Source organism: Corylus avellana, chromosome ca5, assembly GCF_901000735.1.
Source record: "Corylus avellana chromosome ca5, CavTom2PMs-1.0".
In the NCBI taxonomy this organism is placed as follows: domain Eukaryota; kingdom Viridiplantae; phylum Streptophyta; class Magnoliopsida; order Fagales; family Betulaceae; genus Corylus; species Corylus avellana.
This window is the reverse complement of record NC_081545.1, coordinates 17,098,743-17,117,709: the sequence shown is the minus strand read 5'-3', so window position 1 is coordinate 17,117,709 and position 18,967 is coordinate 17,098,743. Positions and strand designations below refer to the sequence as shown.

At 38.8% G+C, this 18,967-nt stretch overlaps 1 protein-coding gene across 1 annotated transcript in view; it reads left to right on the top strand.

Moving 5' to 3' along the window:
* Positions 1-13: 13 nt before the first annotated feature.
* Positions 14-18,967, top strand: part of LOC132180947 (citrate synthase, glyoxysomal) — a 20,852-nt gene continuing 1,898 nt past the window's right edge. The window contains exons 1-10 of the mRNA XM_059593960.1: positions 14-361; positions 1,070-1,250; positions 3,114-3,199; positions 16,324-16,428; positions 16,985-17,047; positions 17,248-17,357; positions 17,675-17,794; positions 17,866-17,941; positions 18,080-18,153; positions 18,272-18,394. Of these exons, the coding sequence (XP_059449943.1) occupies positions 107-361; positions 1,070-1,250; positions 3,114-3,199; positions 16,324-16,428; positions 16,985-17,047; positions 17,248-17,357; positions 17,675-17,794; positions 17,866-17,941; positions 18,080-18,153; positions 18,272-18,394 (1,193 nt within the window). The 5' untranslated portion in view covers positions 14-106. The remainder of the gene's footprint in view (positions 362-1,069; positions 1,251-3,113; positions 3,200-16,323; positions 16,429-16,984; positions 17,048-17,247; positions 17,358-17,674; positions 17,795-17,865; positions 17,942-18,079; positions 18,154-18,271; positions 18,395-18,967) is intronic.

The window sequence follows — 18,967 nt, the reverse complement described above, 5'->3', positions numbered from 1 at the left end:
TGTGACATAACTGCACGTCATTTTGGTCAATCGATCTTCTTCATAGCCTTCCCGGCCCCAACAAACAAACGAAAGACAGAGAGAGACAGAGATAGAGAGAGAGAGGATGTCAAGCGTGACAGAGTTATCGGCGGTGGTGGCGCGGGGTCGTTTGGCCGTGCTGACTGCGCACCTGGCAGCGTCCACTGAGTGCATCGAGGTCGCGCCAGCTCTCGAGCCAAACTGCCTCTCGGCTCAGACCGTGGTCGCCCCACCCGGGAACCTCAGAGGCTCGCTGACTATCGTCGACGAGAGGACCGGTAAGAAGTACCAGGTCCCGGTGTCTGAGGAAGGCACTGTCAAAGCCACTGAGTTGAAGAAGGTATGTATGCATGTTTACGTATGAAGATTAATTTTTTCTTTATTTGTGATTTAATTGCCTAAATATGTCTGCTTTGGTTTTTGTTTTGATTTGGGTTTGGGTTTCTCTGTTTATCTATTTGTTTTGTTCAATTTTGTGGAGTGATGCTTGTTTATGCTCTGGGTTTTCGTTTTGATTTGAGTTTGTTTGTTGAGTTATATATATATTTTTGTTGATCTGAGTTGTGGGTGCTGGGGAAATTTTTGAAAGTAGAAATAAAGATGAGAATTGGTATTGGGTTTTCGATTACTGGTTCTGCGGATCAGTAATTTAAATTAAATTTTGAGCTTGTTGGGGTTCATTTGGGTTTGTTTTGATTTGGGGTTGATTGAAGTGTTCTAATTTTCCCGTGTTTCTGGTTGGTAATTCTTATTTGTGGTCTTTTCGGCTGTTGAGAAAATGTAAGGTATGATTAGAATATAAAGTTTAGTTTCTTTTTTTTTTTTTTTCGTTTGCATTTGTGACTGATATGATTTAAAGTTTCAATTAATTACCTATGATTTTTAATGTAAGTTAAGATGATAAAATGAGAAATATATGTGTTTCTTTAATGTGACTCTTTGCACTGTACCTTTGTTGGCTTGACATTGGGTGTACGGATCTCTCTCTCTCTCTCTCTCTCTCTCTCTTGTTATTTTAAATTGTGGATTTACTCTTTTGGATATACAGATTACAACGGGAAAGAATGACAAAGGGCTCAAACTTTATGACCCAGGCTATCTGAATACAGCTCCTGTTCGGTCATCGATTTGTTATATTGATGGCGATGAGGGTATCCTTAGGTATAGAGGCTACCCGATTGAAGAGTTGGCTGAAAGTAGCACCTTTTTGGAAGTGGCCTACCTATTAAGTAAGTTCTCTGTGGAATTTTCCTAAAATGTACTGGTTACTAATAACAGTCATGGGTGTCATATGTATATTAGTTCGCAAGAACCTATGTTAACTTTTTTAATAAAAGGTTCCTTAGTAAGGGCTATCTATGCAACATCCATTGGCGAAGAAACCCCTGATTGCATGGCAGAATATATTGGAGACTCTTGAGCGGATGTAACCTAGTTCTTAGTTTGGTATCAGTGCCGGTTACAATGGTGGATAATCTAAGGGCAGAAGGCAGAACCCTTGAATAGATTTGAGGAAGTCAGGAAATCTGTTATGAATCTTTAATTTGCGTGGTGAGAGAAAAGAGGGAAACTCTAGCATAACGAAATCTAATTTAAGCATATTGGCGATTTCAGACCTGGTCACATTTTAGGTGAGTTGCAGGTTGAGTGAGAAAGACTGGGAGAGAGAATGAGGTTTTATAAAGTAACCAATATAAGAGTTTGAAAGTAACTGTGAAAAGCTGATTGAAGTGGGTTGATTGTCTTAATCCTCTCTCTCTCTCTCTCTCTAATTACTGCCACTATAAGAGCATCTCCAACAGCGTTGTCTAAAATTCCTAACCAAAAACTGCAATTCTTTACTTTAGCTACTACTTATTCTATACACACCAACAAATTATCTATTATCTTCTCTACTTTCCTTTAACTATTAGTTCTCATTCTTTTTTTATTAATCTCAATCTTTCTTCCTCCTATACTCTTTCTCACCACTATATTTACAGTCATGCCATCCAGTTAAGCCACCCAGAGCTCTTCCTCTTGCTTTTATGGTTTAACAAGAGAATCCAAGAGCCCACCCTCCTTTTTCCTCCATTCCTACCTCTCTCCTCTCTCCACCTCATCCCAAAATCCACCCTCCTCTCTCTCTCTCTTCTACTGTTCCCTGTCCTCCTTGCTCGCACACACTCCCCCGAACCCCAACTCCTCCATTACAGAACCCCAATCCTGGAACTAAAACCCCTTTTAAAAACCAATTCGAGTCATGGGTCCAAAAGCGCAAGCCTGGGTTAGCATCTGGTATGGACAATGCAGTAATTGTTGATCAAGTTAATGAAAAATCAAACTGGTGTATCATTCTTGAGAAAATATTTTGACCCATCAAACTTGCTGTCTTGCTGAGATATCTAAGGATCTAAATGGATCTATGTGAGAGACGGTGGATCTTTTTTGGAAGGGGATGGCCGAATCATGCTATGTCAATGGCTGCTTTTGGGTTTGGAAATTATGTTAATGGGTTTGGGTTTGGGTTTGGGTTTGGAAATAGCCGCACGTTGGATCTACTTGGGGTGTTCAACGGTTGGTTCTTTGGTTGGAGAAGGGACTCTCTACTGGTCAGATGAGGGAGATGAGGGACTGACAGAGATGAGAGAGAAATGTTACAAAAATTGGAACATTTTGCTACAGTGATAATCTACAATCACTGTAGCAAAAAATGTATTTTACATGATAGGGAGATAATCTGCAGAAGGTGAAAAAGGCATCATATCATATTTAGCCAACATAAGAGCTTTAAAGAAACTGTTGGAGATGCTCTAAGCATTACCAATTAATTTGCACTTTTATTTTTTTTAAAAAAATATGCCAATATGTTGAGATGCATGTGATATGCTGTACTTTCTTAAATGCAAGTCTATTATAGTGATAATTATACCTGACAATATGTAAGGATTAAATGTATTTATTATAGAATTCTGTTGAATCCTCAAAAAATTATTGTTAGTGTGCTTATCTGTGGTTATTAAATGGTCATCTCATTGTGTGTTTACTTGCAGCTTACATCTACTTTATTGATGAATTTTCTGTATCTGAATTTGCTTCTTTCTTTCTTTCAGTGTATGGGAATTTGCCTTCTGAAAGTCAGCTAGCAGATTGGGAATTTGCTGTTTCTCAGCATTCAGCTGTACCGCAGGGAATTTTGGTGTGCTTTTTTTTTCTTTATTATTGAAATCTGATGACTAATTCTAGGCCTGGAATATTGAATCTATGTTTGGAGTTGACAAATATCTTATATTTCTTCCTTTTTTTGGTATAAGTTAAGTAGAAATCAAAATCAAATGGAAATGGTATGTGTACTCAACATATAATAAAAGCTACAATACTTTGTAGTCAAAATGTTTGGGTCTTACACATACAAGACAATTGTTCAGATGATAACGGAAGTAGTCGAAATGTTTGGGTCTTACATGGGCAAGACCAAAGGAATATTTGATGCCGGGGGGAAGGAGTTCTACGGCAGGAGAGTGGGTTGTTGTTGCATGGGAGTTGATCGGGTATTGCATCTGACTGTGGTTCAGGAGGTATCAATGAATTGAAAGGTTTAGGGGTGAATGGATCCTTGGAAATGGGGATGCATATGGAGAGTTCTTCAGTTCAGAAGGTCATCTCACTTGGGTGATCAATATTTTCATCAGGTGGTAGATGGTGGACAAAAAGGTGAAGGTCCCGTTATGAATTTATGTTTTGGGACCCCCCCTGGCGCTTTTGGAGAGTGGGGAGGAGGTTTTGAGACGGGTTGAGGTTGATAAAGGTGTGTTCTCTTGTGGGGATGTGACTTATCCATCTTTGGTTGTGGTAACTTGTTCAGATGAGGAGAGTAAAGGAAGTGTGCCGCTGAATATTCTTCACTTGCTGTAGTTGAGGAACAAATAGTGCCTTATTCAATGTCTTCAAACAGGGGTGGTTGAGAGCATAAATTTTTTTTGTTGTGTAGTGGGGTTGTAATGTGAAGGTTCTGTTGATCAATTGTTGGCCGCCCTTGGGAAACCTCTCACATTGGATAATGTTCGGAAGAGAGGCATTGTTGTGATTAATCGTTGTTGGATGTGTGAGGCGGATGGGGAGTCCGTGGATCTTCATTGTGGGGTAGCGCGTAAGTTGTGGGATGTTATCTTCTCTCGCTTTAACATGAGTTGGGTTATGCCTAGAAGCGTCAAGGAGATGTTTGCTAGTTGGTGGACGGGCGGTAGAACGAGTAGTGCTGTGGTTTGGAAGATGTCTCCCCTTTGTCTTCTTTGGTGCCTTTGGAAGGAAAGGAATGCGAGATGCTTTGAGGATTTGTCGAGGAACATTGAGGACCTTTCTCATTTCTTTTTGTACACTTTATTCACATGGACTGCAGGCTGGCTTGCTCCTTTAGTGATCACTTTTCCTGATTTTCTCTTTATGTTCTCTTCTTCTTTCTCTCATACTTAGTCGCTCTCTTGTATACTTCCTGTGTACTTGGGTTGCGCCCCTCTGCGCTCTTTAATGCATTATTACTTATCAAAAAAAAAATTGTTGGCTTTGTTTGCTGCGACTGAAGCTAGTCGACATCAAAATGGTGTGGGTAGTGTACCTTGGGGCGCCTTTACGCTTTTTAATAAAACTTCTTATTACTTATCAAAAAAAAGTTAGCTAATAGAGGAAACCGTGAATTAAAGAGATTAGTGTGTTCAATAAATTATAATATTAATGGAGGTCACTAAATAGTGTGAAAGGGAAGTGGAGGGGTGTTAATTGTTCATTATGAAGAGTGGGGACAGCAATCTTAGGGAAACTTTTGACGCATGATAATCTTCGAAAGAGGAATAATGTGGTGGTTGAGTGGTGTTGTATGTGTAAGAAGAGTGGGGAGTCCATTGACCACCTATTGCTTCACTGCGAAGTCGCAAGAGAACTCTGGAGTTACATTCTTAAATTGTTTGGGGTAGAGTGGGTTATGCCGAGACGGATCATGGATTTGTTGACAAGTTGGGGCGGTTTGATTGGGTGCAGTAGCTAAGGAAGTATGGAGGTTGGTTCCATTGTGTTTAATGTGGTGTCTTTGGTGTGGGAGGAATGCTCAACTCTTATAAGACATAGAGACATCAATGTTAGAGTTGCGGAAGCATATGCTTAACACCTTACATATATGGATAGCGACACATCATAGCTTGAATGTTTATACTTTTGCAGATTTTTGGAATTTATATTCTTCTTCCTCCTATTAGGGGTTCTCTTGTATACTCCCTATGTGTTAGGGTTGCGGCCCTATGCGCTTTATTAATGATATGAAATTATTTATAAAAAAAAAAAATTGTTCATTATGAAACCTAAGATTGTATCGTGGAATGTGAGAGGCTTGAATGAAAATGAGAAAAAAAGTGGAGGATTAGAGATCCTTTTAGAGATTGGAAGGCAAATATCGTTTGTTTACAAGAGACAAAAATGGAGTATATTTCTAGGGAGGTGATTTGTAGTTTATGGGGGCTGTCAACATGTGGACTGGTCATATTTGGGTTCGAGATAGGTTTCATGAGGTATTTTTTTAATGTGGGATAGGTGGATGGTGGAGAAGATTGAGGAATGTGTAGGAAATTTTATGGCAGCATGTTCTTTTAGAAGTCTTATTGAGAATTTTGAATGGGCATTTGCAGGTGTGTATGGTCCTAATGATGATGTGGACAAAAAATGTCTTTGGGATGAGTTGGTTGGCGCAATGAGTTGGTGGGAGCTGTTGTGGTGTATTGGGGGTGATTTTAATGTAGTTTGGTATCCTTGTGAAAGATTAGGCAATCCTAGATGGTCACAAGCGATGTTAGATTTTTCAAAATTCATTTTTGTTCAGGGCCTCATGGACATTCAGTTGGTAGGGGGAACTGTACTTGGTCTAATAATTGTGATTCTCAGGCATGGTCTAGAATTGATAGGTTCCTTCTATCTACATATTGGGAAGAACATTTTTTCAATGTATCTTAGAGACATCTTCGTAGAATTCAGTCAATCACTTTCCTTTGATGTTTGATTGTGGTGTGGTGAGCAAGGTTAATAGGTATTTAAATTTTGAGAATATACGGCTAAAGTCAAAAGGGTTTTGTGGTGCAGGTGAAAACGTTGTGGGCATTAAAATCAGATTTAAAGAAATGAAATGAGGAGGTTTTTGGTAATGTAGGGAAGCAGAAGAAGGAGATGGTGAACGGTATTTGTGAGCTGAATATGATTGCAGCGGGAAGATCTTTAACTGAGGATGAAAGGTTGAGGAAGGAAGATTTTTCTAGAGAGTGGGAGAGGATTATCCTTCTTCAAGAAGTGTGTTGTAGGCAGAAGTCAAAGGCCTTTTTGTCGAGTGAGGGAGATACAAATACTAAATTCTTTCGGGAAGTGGATGGTATGGTGTGGACTTCCTCTAGCCGCCACGGCTTTGCGATGAAGAGTTACTATGCTATACTACAATCAGGTGACCATAGTTCATTCCCTTGGAAAAGTATCTGGAAGGTGAAGGCCCCTCCTCACATTGTTTTCTTATGGGCGGCGGCTTTGTGTAGAATTCTCACGGTGGATAATCTCAGAAGGCAGGGATTCCAATTAGTTAACAAGTGTTGCCTTTGTAAAACGGATGAGGAAACTATTAATCATCTTCTCATCCATTGTGAGTATACCGCTGACATTTGGCACTTAATGTTTACCAGCTTTGGGATCTCTTGGGTCATGCCTAGTAACATCCTACAACTCTCTTGGTGTGGAGCATTTGGGTCGAAATGAATCAAGGTCTCTTTGAGGATAGCGAGACCCATGTGCTTCTCCTTAAATCTTCTTTTTTGAGATCTCTTTTGGATTGGGCTATTGCATATGTTCCTAACTTTCCCTATGGAAATCTGGTAGATCTGATCTGTTTTCTAGATTGTAGTAGCAACTAGGGCCTCAGCTCTCTTGTGTACTCTTCGTGTATGAATGCTTACCTTTTTTTCAATAAAATTCTAATTATTCATAAAAAATAAAAAATAAACTAAATTCTTTCATTGAGTGGCTAATCCGCATAGAAGAAATAACTCAGGGGAGTCTTAGTTGTTTTTTTTTTATAAGTAATAATGATATATAAAAAGCGCAAAGGGGCGCAACCCACATACATGAGAAGTATAAAAAGAGAGTGCCTAAGAGGGAGAGAAATGAAAAAGAAAGTCAAAGAAACTAATCACTAAAGGAGCTAGCCAAGCGGCCGTCCAAGAGTCGAGTAAAGAAGAAAAGATGAGTCAATTCTTCTATAGTCCTAGTGGAAGTCTCAACATCTAGCATTTCTTTCATTCCATATACACCACATAAGACACAGAGGGATCATCTTCCACACAGCCGCGCTTCGAGAACGTCCTCCCGACCACCAGCTATCGAACAAGTCCCTCACCCTGCAAGGCATGACCCAATGCAACCCAAACTGATTAAAAATTGTATACCAAAGAGCACTTGCGAGCTCACAGTGGAGAAGAAGATGATCGACTGACTCTCCGGTCTTTTTGCATATACAACACCACTCCACTACCACTAGGTTCCTCTTACGCAAAGTATTGTGAGTCAAAATTTTGCCTAGGGCCACAGTCCACCCGAAAAAAGCCACTCGCAAAGGCACCTTAGTACGCCAAATGCTCTTCCAAGGAAACACCTTATGGTTAAAATTGGACAAGGCCTTGAAGAGCGACTTAACCTCAAACTTGCCCTTCTTGAACGAAGACCAACAAATACGATCTACAATGCCTATGGAAATCTTGCAAGAGTACAATCGATCAAAGAAAGGAGAAACCAAATCCATCTCCCAATCTTGGACTCTACATAAATACGGGAACATATTGTGCATTTCTACAAACATTTGTTTTCTGGCGGCTAATGAATGTTTGGATAGTCGGATTGGATCTAGGGAACTTGGAGTGTTGTGTACATCGGATTTGGAGAAGGCTTATGATCATGTTAATTGGGAGTTTCTGTTATATTTGTTGTTGAGATGTGGCTTTGGGGAGAGATGGCGAGATTGGATAGTGCATTGCATGTTTATGATGTGGTTTTCCATTCTCATTAATGGTTCTCCTTCTAGTTTCTTTAGCACCTTGCGTGGATTAAGATAGAGGAATTCGTTGTCTCCATTATTGTTTGTGGTTGTTTTGTAGGCACCGAGTATAATGATGTCTGTTATAGTGGGCAAAGGACTTTTATTAGGATTTTCAGTGAAGTCGAGGGATAATGAAGAGATTATAATTTTGCATTTATTGTTTCAAATGATACTTTGATTTCTTGTGAGGCTAATTGTGAACAACTTCGTCATCTGCAGTGTATCTTATGTTTTGAAGCTGACATGAGATGAAGGTTAATTTGTCCAAATTAGAGATAGTTCTTGTAGGTGGTGTAGGTGATGTAGAGGGTTTGGCTAGTATTCTAGGTTGCAGAGTGGCTTGTTTGCCGATGAAGTATTTGGGTCTTTCTTTAGGAGCTTCTCACAATGCTTCTACTATTTAGACTGGCATTATTGAGAAAGTGGAACATCGTTTGGCGGGCTGGAAGAGACTTTATCTAAGGGAGGTGGGTTGATTTTGAAAGAAAAGTACTCTAGCCAATATGCTGACATTTTATTTCTCTATTCCCTATTTCGGTAGGTGTGACTACTAGACTTGAAAAACTTCATAGGGATTTTCTGTAGGGTGGACTTCGCGATGAGTTTAAGTTTCATTTAGTGAAGTGGTTGAAATTTTTTACTTCGATAAAATCAGGAGGATTGGGGGTAAAAAATATGATTCAATTTAACTAAGCTATTCTAAAAAAGTGGCTATGGAGTGGGAGTCTTTGTGGAAATCAGTGGTGGAAACTAAGTTTGATAATTTGAGGGGAGATTGGTGTTATGAGGAGGTTGCGAGGCCCTTTGGAGTGGGAGTGTGGAAATGTGCAAGGAGGGGGTGGGAAGTTATATCTAAATTTGTTCGGTATGAGGTGGGAGATGGATCCAAGGTGAGATTTTGGCATGATTTGTGGTGTGGGGAACAATCCTTGAATATTGCTTATTTGGACTTGTTTAGTATTACATGATGTAAGGATGTGTGGGTAGCAGATCATATGCAATTCCGAAATGGAAATCTTCATTGGACATTGCACTACTCAGGGGCGTTCGTAGTGACTAAGGGGGTTGAAGACCAAGAACTGAGTTATTTATCAGCCAAGCATTCTTTTTATGGCTAAATCCAATCTCCTAGTCCCTGCTGAAAGGAAAAAGAATTTCAATTTCTTCCTTTTGGAAAGGAGGACTAAGAAAAACTTATTGATTGCAACTTTCTCTAGACCTGCGGTAAAAATGTAAAAAAAAAAAAAGCTCGAATGGTACAATCCCTCCATCACCCCAAAATGAAGGGTGATCTCGGAGTTCTTGGTCTATGAAAGACACGTTGTTAGGTGCTTTGTTTTATTTTTCCACTGAGGCCAAACCTAAACCAGTGCTCGAGAGATAGTTTGTAGCGCCCCAGAATTTAAGAGTCTTATTTTAGAGATATTTATTTGATGATATTAGATAATGATATTTATTCTTGAGGAATTTATTAGATCTTATGAATATTATAGGAATGAATATTGATTTGAGGTGGTTGATGTGAGTGCAGCCTTCAAGTTGCCTTCTGGGGTTCCTTCTGTGGGTAAGGCTGTGTCTACACAGGTGGCTTCTCTGTTGATCCCCAATTCACCTAAGGTTCTTGTGTTGGCTCCGACGCCGCTTTCTCTTGTGGACGTTGGATTGGATAAGGCGTTGGTGGGAGACTGCGTTGGGATATGGTTCTTCTTTGGAGGCTGCATTGTTGCTGGAGACTGTCCAGGTCTAGCATTCTACTCTGGTATGTACTTTGTCCAGGGTTCGGGATCTTTTTGTTTCTCCTGCTGCTTCAGTGGTCTCTGTCCCTCCAGTGGTCTCTGTTTCCGCGAAAGGGTTGCTCCGAAGGGGGTTCTTAGGGTCTAGACTCGCTTCTCCTGCTCTGCCTGTAGTGAAGGAGGCATCTTCTACGGTTGTAGACATGTAGGTCTGTTCTACAGTTATGTCTACTCCTTCCAACGGGGCGGCTTCCTTTGTTTCTAAGTCTCAACTGGTGTATGCCTGGAGAGTGAAGGAGAAGGTAGCTAAACAACTGCATAAGAACAAGGAGTTGCTGGCCGAGGTTGTGGCGGATACTTCGGAGAAGGGGGCAGAGGGCTATTCCGAGGTGGTGCTTGGTGCGGCGAAGTTTGCCTCCTTTGTGGGGTTGACGTGTGGTGGTGACGAGAAAAGCCTTTGGAATATTTTTTCGAAGGTTGAAGCGGAGTGAGAGCCTATAGAGGTTAAGGGAAAGAGGGAGCTCAAGAATTTGGAGTGCTCCATCAATTTTGAGGCTAGAGGTCGAAGACTTTCTTCGGAGAAATGCCAGCGCCGACGGGGTTGTTTTGGGACTAAAAATGATTTCTCTTTTCCTCTTGAGGTGCAGTAGGGGTTTTGGGTTTTTAGGGCTGGTGCTAGGTTATTGTGGGCTTTTGTTTTGGGTTCTCTTTTAGGGTTCTGTTTGGCTGCGGCTTCTTGTTGGGTTTTTTGGGTTGTGTCTTCTTGGGTTGTGTTTTCGGGCTTGTGTTGGGCTACCTATGTATACTTTCTTATGTACTTAGAGGCGCTTTGCATTTTTCTTTTTTTGTTATATATACAACATTACTTATAAAAAAAAAAATATCCCCAGATTTTGAAAGTCCTATTTTGGAGATATTTATTTGATGATATTAGGTATGATATTTATTCTCGAGGAATTTATTAGATCTTATGAATATTATAGGAATGAATATTGATTTGAGGTTATTATATCATGATGTTTGATTTTATATGAGAGGTTATATCTTGATTAATTTTTTGAGTGATATTCATTGGATTCAAGTTATTAATGGAAGTTAGGATTTTATTAGATTTGTTTTTAATAAATTGGAGTGAAATCCAACCCACTTCCTATTTTTTTCTCTCTTTTAACCTTCTTCCTCTCACACACGTACAACTCCCTACCCACTTTCAATATTTTTATCTTTCTTTTCCTTTATAACCACGTAGAGAGATTGAGATAATCAGAGAAGGAGATTGAGGGAGAGAAGGCAAGAAAGAGAGTTTGGGCAAGAGAGAGAGAGTCAATGTTTTAGAAATTTATGGCTAATGATCAATTGCAGCAGAATGAGTTTTAATAAGTATTTACCTTTGATGATTCATTCCTGTAACCCAAAGTAAGTATTCTTACTTACTGAGAGATATTGATATTCAATAATATAGATCTTTGTTATTTTATAAAATGTTTGGCCTTTGATATAAATGCTTTAACAATGATTTATATTATCGGGAATCAATTGACTCACTATTTCACAATTTTTGTAGTGCTTGTAGGAATAGAAAGTCAAGGTAATTATGCTGTTGTGATTAGAGATTCATTTTTGAGATATACAGAGATTTCAAGTTGGTGAAGTTTGTCTAGAGTTTAGATAGTGGAGTAGATTTGTATAAATGTCTTGTTCGGCATAGTTTTGGGTATTTTTGTATAAAGAAAAAGTATTTTAACGGTATTGTTTTGTATTGATAATTACAGTTTTTCTGCTGTGTGAGATTATTTTAGCGTAACACTCGAATTTATTTACAAGAATTTATTTACAAGATTAAAGAAGAGAAATATCGGGATGTGACATAGTTGTCCATATATTATGATAAGGGATGTATGGATTCTTGAGAAGAGAGGAGCCATGGTGGTCCCCCTCGGACCGCCTGGAATCCATGAGTGAATAGAAAGTTGGATCTGTCAATTGTACTGAATACCTCTCAATGTGAGGGTTGCTCGTCTTATATAGAAATTGTCTAGGTAATTACAGGCTGTATCTCAATGATTACAGCAAACTAGGGAAACAAATAAGGTAACTAACATCTACCTATTAATTACAATATACTATAGCTATAATACAAGAACATACCATAACTAGAAAGACTAATTATAGCTAAATATATATGATATATATAGACCGTATCTGACTGACACCCTCCCTCAAATTGATGCTGGTCGATTAAGAAGCATCAATTTGCCCACAAGGAACTGATGACGTTGTCGTGTCATAGCCTTTGTGAAGACGTCAGCTATCTGGAGATCAGTGGAAACATGAGGAAGAGAGATAACACGAGTGTCTAAGGCTTCCCGAATAAAATGACAATCTACCTCAATATGCTTCGTACGTTCATGATAAACAGGATTAGCAGCTATTTGAATGACACTAGTATTATCAGCATGAAGAGGAGTAGAATCAATTTGAGAAAAACCAAGCTCAGCCAAAAGCCCACGAAGCCAGACAATCTCAGAACAAGCAGCAGACATTGCCCGGTATTTGGATTCAGTAGATGATTTAGAAACGCGAGCTTGCTTCTTACTCTTCCAATTCCCATAGGCTGCATAGGCTACTGGATTTGGGTTGGAATCGTGCTGGAACGTAGCCTGCGTGAGAAGACGCTGCTCCTCACGGAGTAATTCTCCAAAACAAACATCCAAAGATGGCGAAGGATCCCGATTCATTAAATTTGAGCGAGTAACCTCAAATTCAGGGCGTAATTTCATCAGGAATTGATCTCTCTTGCTCTGTTCATGAACAGCCTGAACAGTAGAGAGAGATGCAGCAGGTACCTTTGCATAAACCATATCAGAAAATTCTTCCCACAAATTCTGAAAACCAGAAAAATACTCCGGAATGGAGAGATTGCCTTGAGTGTAATTAGCAATCTCATATTCCAGCTGAAAAACGGCGTGCGGTATTGTCCTGATGATAAACCTTCAGCAAATACTCCCACATAGTCTTCGCAGTCTTATAGGGCCTCAGATTGAGCACAATAAGAGGATCAACAGCCCCTAAGATCCAAGACATCACACGTGCATCCTTGACTTTCCACTTAGCCAAATCCTTAGCTTCCGTAGGAGCTGGATCACTACCGTCAATATGGCCCCATAACTCTTTTCCCGTAACAAATAATTGAAATTGGAATTCCCAAGTAGAATAATTTTTTCCAATAAAACGGACCCCAAAAGTCTCGCTAGAAGACATAATGAAATCAAAAAATTAGAAATTAGACAACCTGATAAAGAAGTAACAGGCCCACCAGATCTGTTGGACAGCAAGCCCAAGTCCACTCAAATCAAACAGCAATCTGCAACCCTGACCAGCAACAAAGCCCAAGCCCAGCAAGCCCAAAGTTACTAGCAACTCAGCAAGTCTAAGCCAATCAGCCCAGCAAGTCCAAGCCCAACAACACCCAAGCCCAAAAACACAATTTTAGCAACTCAAATCAGCAAGTCCAAACCAATCAGCCCAGCAAGTCCAAGCCCAACAACGCCCAAGCCCAAAAACACAATTTCAGCAACTCAAATCAACAGCACCACAAGCAGAAATCTCGACAGCCCAACTCGCCGGAAACTCCACGCTCACCGCACCACGCCGACAGCCCAAATCTCCGATAGCCCAACTCGCCGGAAACACCACGCCGACTGCACCACGCCGACTGTACCACCCCGATAGCCCAAGTCGCCGATAACACCATGCCGACAGCCCAAGTCGCACAGAATCTGCCGACAACCACCACAGATCGCCGGGAACGCTCCAAGACTGCACAGAACCTGTCAACGACCACCACAGACCTTGCCGACAGCCACCAAGGATCCTCCACAAACCAAGAAACTGCCAAACAGCAGTTTAGAACCCACCAGAATGATCGACAACTTCCCTGAAATTATCGACCGCCACAAAAACGACCCAGTCCCAACCCAAGATTGACAATTCCTACGGCCCTCAACAGGTAACTGAAAACAGCCCTAATTTAGATGATGGCTTTGATACCATGTCAATTGTACTGAATACCTCTCAATGTGAGGGTTGCTCGTCTTATATAGAAATTGTCTAGGTAATTACAGGCTGTATCTCAGTGATTACAGCAAACTAGGGAAACAAATAAGGTAACTAACATCTACCTATTAATTACAATATACTATAGCTATAATACAAGAACATACCATAACTAGAAAGACTAATTATGGCTAAATATATATGATATATATAGACCGTATCTGACTGACAGGATCTACATTGGATCTCACCTGAATCGTCCCATCTTTTCTTTACCAAACTAGTGCTTGATTGGGAGGTGGAAGTTGTCTCTTCTTTCTTTGAGTTGTTGTATTCTCACATAATAAGGCAAGGAGGTGAGGATAGAATTTGTTGGATCCCTTCCAAAAGGAAAAGGTTTGAAGAGAAGTCTTACTGTCATGTGTGATCCATTCGTGTAAGGGTTGCGTTCTATATTAAGGGGTTTCTCTTGTATACTTCTTGTGTACTAAGGTTCCACTCCTTCTCCTCTTTTAATGAAGTTGAAGGACTTTTTTGAAAAAGAAAAATTATTGACAACTTGTGGCTGAAAGAATTTTTGGAAAATAGAATACACTGCTGTTTATTGATGGATATGGGCATGGGCTTCCATTTGCTCTTAGGTTAACTGCCAGTGAGGCAGCTACTGAAATCTATTCTGAGCAACAAAAGAAAAGTGTCTTCCACCTACTTGTGCTTCAGACAAGGCCAAGGGGTTCTTTTTATCTCAGTTGAGTGCCTCTTATCTTGCCTACCTGGATGTATTATGGAAGAGGTTTTGTATTTTGTTTAGACCTTTAACAATACAATATTTTAATTGGAATGTACATGTTATTTGTCCCAGCTAATACAATTGAGTTGGACCGGCACTTTCAACATCTTGTTGTATATAACATAAAAACTCATTTTGTATGATTTATTAAAAACTCTCTTTTTTTTTTCTTGTTAGATTCTAAAAATGGTTTGCCACCTGAATGAATGACTAATCTTTATAGTTAAGTGGTACCTCTTCCCATTTGGAAATGGGGTTCACTCCATCATAGGCAACGGCTTTTGGCAGGGGAAGGCTACCCGATCTGTGTTGCCTAGTATAAAATTTGATCGAAATTGAGTTTTCCAATGGAATCAAAAGGTGCTTTGACAATGGACAAAAGCAGTGACATCTTGGAAACATCTTGTATCCCTACTTCCGCTTCATTGGATTTTCTTGAAGTCATGAGTTCTTGATTGTAACTTCTAGGAGGACCTTTTGCATGTTTCCCATGTACTTGAGTTGTTCTCCTCTTTATTTTCAATAAATTCTTATGTAACCAGAAAAAAGGCTATTATTGCATATACTTTGAAAAAAGGTAATCTGACTTATTGGTTTTGGTCATTATTTGAACTTACTAGTATGCACATCTTATGAAAGATTCAGTCGCAGCTATCTCTAGATAGATAGCATGATGCTGTTTTAGCAGATAACTCGGAGTATGCTTCTGTTTTGATCAAGGCTAGCTGATGAACCTCACATGTCCTGATAGAAATCGCTGCTACTTGAGAGGACATAATAATATACATTTTTTTTTTCCTCTTTCTGTCTTTCCATAGCTAGGAAGAGTGATGCTCCTCACTTAATTTGCTGCTCACTTATTGATTCTCAGCTTTAATCACATAAAGCTTGAATAAAAATTACATGTTTGTTCGCATGGATGACGTGGGCTACATATTACATTATTTTAACCTCCAGGAATTTCAATGTATATCTTTTATTTATTATGTGCCATGGCATTACAGTAAATTTTGCAAATCAGATTAAGCATAAAACATCCCTATCAGCATGGAACAATGAGAAACATCATTGTGCACTTTTATGATTTTTGCCACTGTAGTTTCCAAGATTGTATTCAGCAAAAGGAACATGATTAAGAGCTTGTTTGGGATTGCATTTGAGAAATAGAGCTTTTAAGTCAAAAAGTGCTTTTGGGCAAAAGCTTCATTTTTAAGCTTTTGCCAAAAGTGCGTTTTGACCATTTTTTTGGCTTTTTGAACCCTTAAAAGTGTTTTAATTTTTTTACCAAACAAGTACTTTTTTCTTCAAATGGACTTTTTGAATGTTAAAAGCACTTTTAGACCTTTCAAACGCAATTCCAAACAGGCCCTAGCACAACTGTATTTTTGTGGAATGGTGCTAGCTATATATTTGCAATAAAAGATGTTTGTCCTAGGATATCCAATTACTTAAATAGTCGAGGCTTTTGAGTTATGATGGATTACTTCGACTTTATCTTTATCATCAAGAAACAGCCTTATCTATGCTTGTAGAACAATGATAGAAAGAGCTCTGATAAATTTGCTTTCCTTTTTATGTTAATTTTCCGTATTCATTTGACTGAAAGGTGGATTCTTAAAATTTTCTTGTAGGATATTATACAGGCAATGCCTCATGATGCTCACCCAATGGGTGTACTTGTCAGCGCAATGAGTGCTCTTTCCATCTTTCATCCTGATGCCAATCCTGCTCTTAGAGTAAGTTCGATATTTTGAGTTTGAGGTATTGTTTCATATGTACTCTTATGAGTAGGCATTGTTATATTGTTTCTTCGTTCCACTTTTCTTGAGATTTACTTTCCTGCAATTCTTTCTTGATAATTGCACAGCGTGAAAGTTTATTCCCAGCTTCAGGGTTGGGCAAATAAACTGATAGATCGATTTACTTCATTGAAAAGTAACAAGAAAGCACGAAGTCGGGGATGCAGTTTAACAATTCTTGACATGTGTATAGTGTTGCTATTCAGAATGTGGATAAGTTGCATCCCCTTATGCTTGCTGTTTTTGAAAATGTTACTTCCGCAATTACCATAAGATGATGTTCATTTTGTACTTAAATAATAAAAAAAGAGCTTAGTTACAAGTGGCATCCACCTTTAAAAATATATTGATCTCTTAGTTTCCTTGTCTAAGTGACCTTGTTGTGGTATGAATTCTGTGCTGGAGTTTGCTAAATAATTGGGTAATTCTATTAATTTGTGATTTTACAAGAGGCTTTTTGACATTGCTGATTATTATTTTCTTCTTGATACAGGGCCAAGATCTTTACCAGTCGAAACAAGTGAAAGACAAACAAATAGCACGTGTTCTCGGGAAGGTTTGCTTATTCACTTTACTTTCTTTTGGCATTGCGCCTTAGCTAAAGTGCTTCACTAATTATAAATGCTCGATTTTGCAATTTGTATAAGCGTGTCGTGCCCAGTTAAATTTTTGGTAGTATGCTGGCTACTATCGGCTTTCAGTACACTTATTTTGTATTTTCCAACTAATTTATGCAAAATCAATATTTATTTCCAGGCACCCACCATTGCTGCAGCAGCTTATTTGAGGATGGCAGGAAGGCCTCCAGTTCTCCCTTCCAGCAACCTTTCTTATTCAGAGAATTTCTTATACATGCTAGATTCATTGTATGTATTTCAGGCATATTTTGTTATCAGTGATATTGTAGATCACATACTAATTATCTCTGTAGAACGATAATTTTTTTATTTTTTATTTTTTATTTTTATTTTTTAATTTTAAGAGGCCAGTACTAATGCGATGTTGACTTCTTGTCATATCATCCTCTTTCCATGGAATATGACTTCAGTACGTTGTTCTTCAGCATGGAAAGAACCGACTCCTTATATATATATATAATTCCTAACTGTGTTATTATTATTTTGGAGATATGGAATTATGCCTCCTCTAACCTAACTAAAATTTTCTTTCCACAAACTTGCAGAGGCAATAGGTCATATAAACCCAATACTAGACTAGCTCGAGTTCTAGATATTCTCTTCATACTGCATGCAGAACATGAAATGAATTGCTCCACAGCTGCTGCTCGGCATCTAGCATCAAGGTAGGCATCTTAGCACACATTCAAAATAAATCAGCACTAAACTCTTTTCACATACCTTGCTGTCTCTGCAGTGGTGTTGATGTATACACTGCACTTGCTGGGGCTGTTGGAGCATTGTATGGTCCTCTTCATGGTGGAGCTAATGAGGTATATACTTAACAGCATGATCTCATTCTCATAGTCTTTTTCCTGCTAGAAGGTGGTATCTTTTTTCCAAATGTTATGCTCAGATTATGTTTTGTGCCACCAGTAGGTATGCTTTTCTTATTATCTTGTTTGTTGTAGGCTGTTCTTAAGATGCTGAGTGAGATTGGAACTGTTGACAACATTCCAGAGTTTATTGAGGGTGTAAAAAACAGGTAATTATTGTTATATCACAATTATCTCGCTAAAAGGCGATAGCGTCCTTTACACGAAATGTGGTATTTATTTGTTATGAAATTTAATTTATTTTCTTATACCATTTCATCTCTCCAGGAAGCGCAAGATGTCAGGTTTTGGGCATCGTGTGTACAAAAACTATGATCCAAGGGCCAAGGTGATAAAGAAACTGGCAGAGGAAGTATTCTCCATTGTTGGCCGGGATCCTCTGATTGAGGTGATTTTCTACTCCGTTTTGCATTTCTTCGTGGAGGACAGAATGTGTCTACTGTTCATTTCACAATCTATTATTCTGAGGCCTAGCACAGTTCTGGAATTAAATGCGTTTAATAAATTATGAGAGCTGCTATCAAAATCAATGATTAAAACACCGAAGTTTAATTAAAATCAATTAAAATATCTCATACCAAAGTCAATTAAATGGTAGAATTCAATGAATGGAGAATTGAGATAAGGAGATTAAAATAACTCATAGGTTAATGGAGTGTAGAACTTACTATCTATTACTGTATTAGGTATTTAACTCTGATGGCATGAGTTGTGATGGCACTCAATATAAATATGATGAATATAAACTGTGGTTCTTGCGGGCATTAAATGATGAATATGACATAGACATGAACTTTATTTATTCTAGTCATTATTAGATTCTGTTCTGTTTCAATTCACTATTGATGATTTTTAGTTACAGTTTCGTGTTCGATAGCATGCTGCTACCCAAGAATTTCTTGAATTTGACAATCTAAACTTTATGGTTTTCATTCTTTTAACTTTTTGCCATTTGTAGGTTGC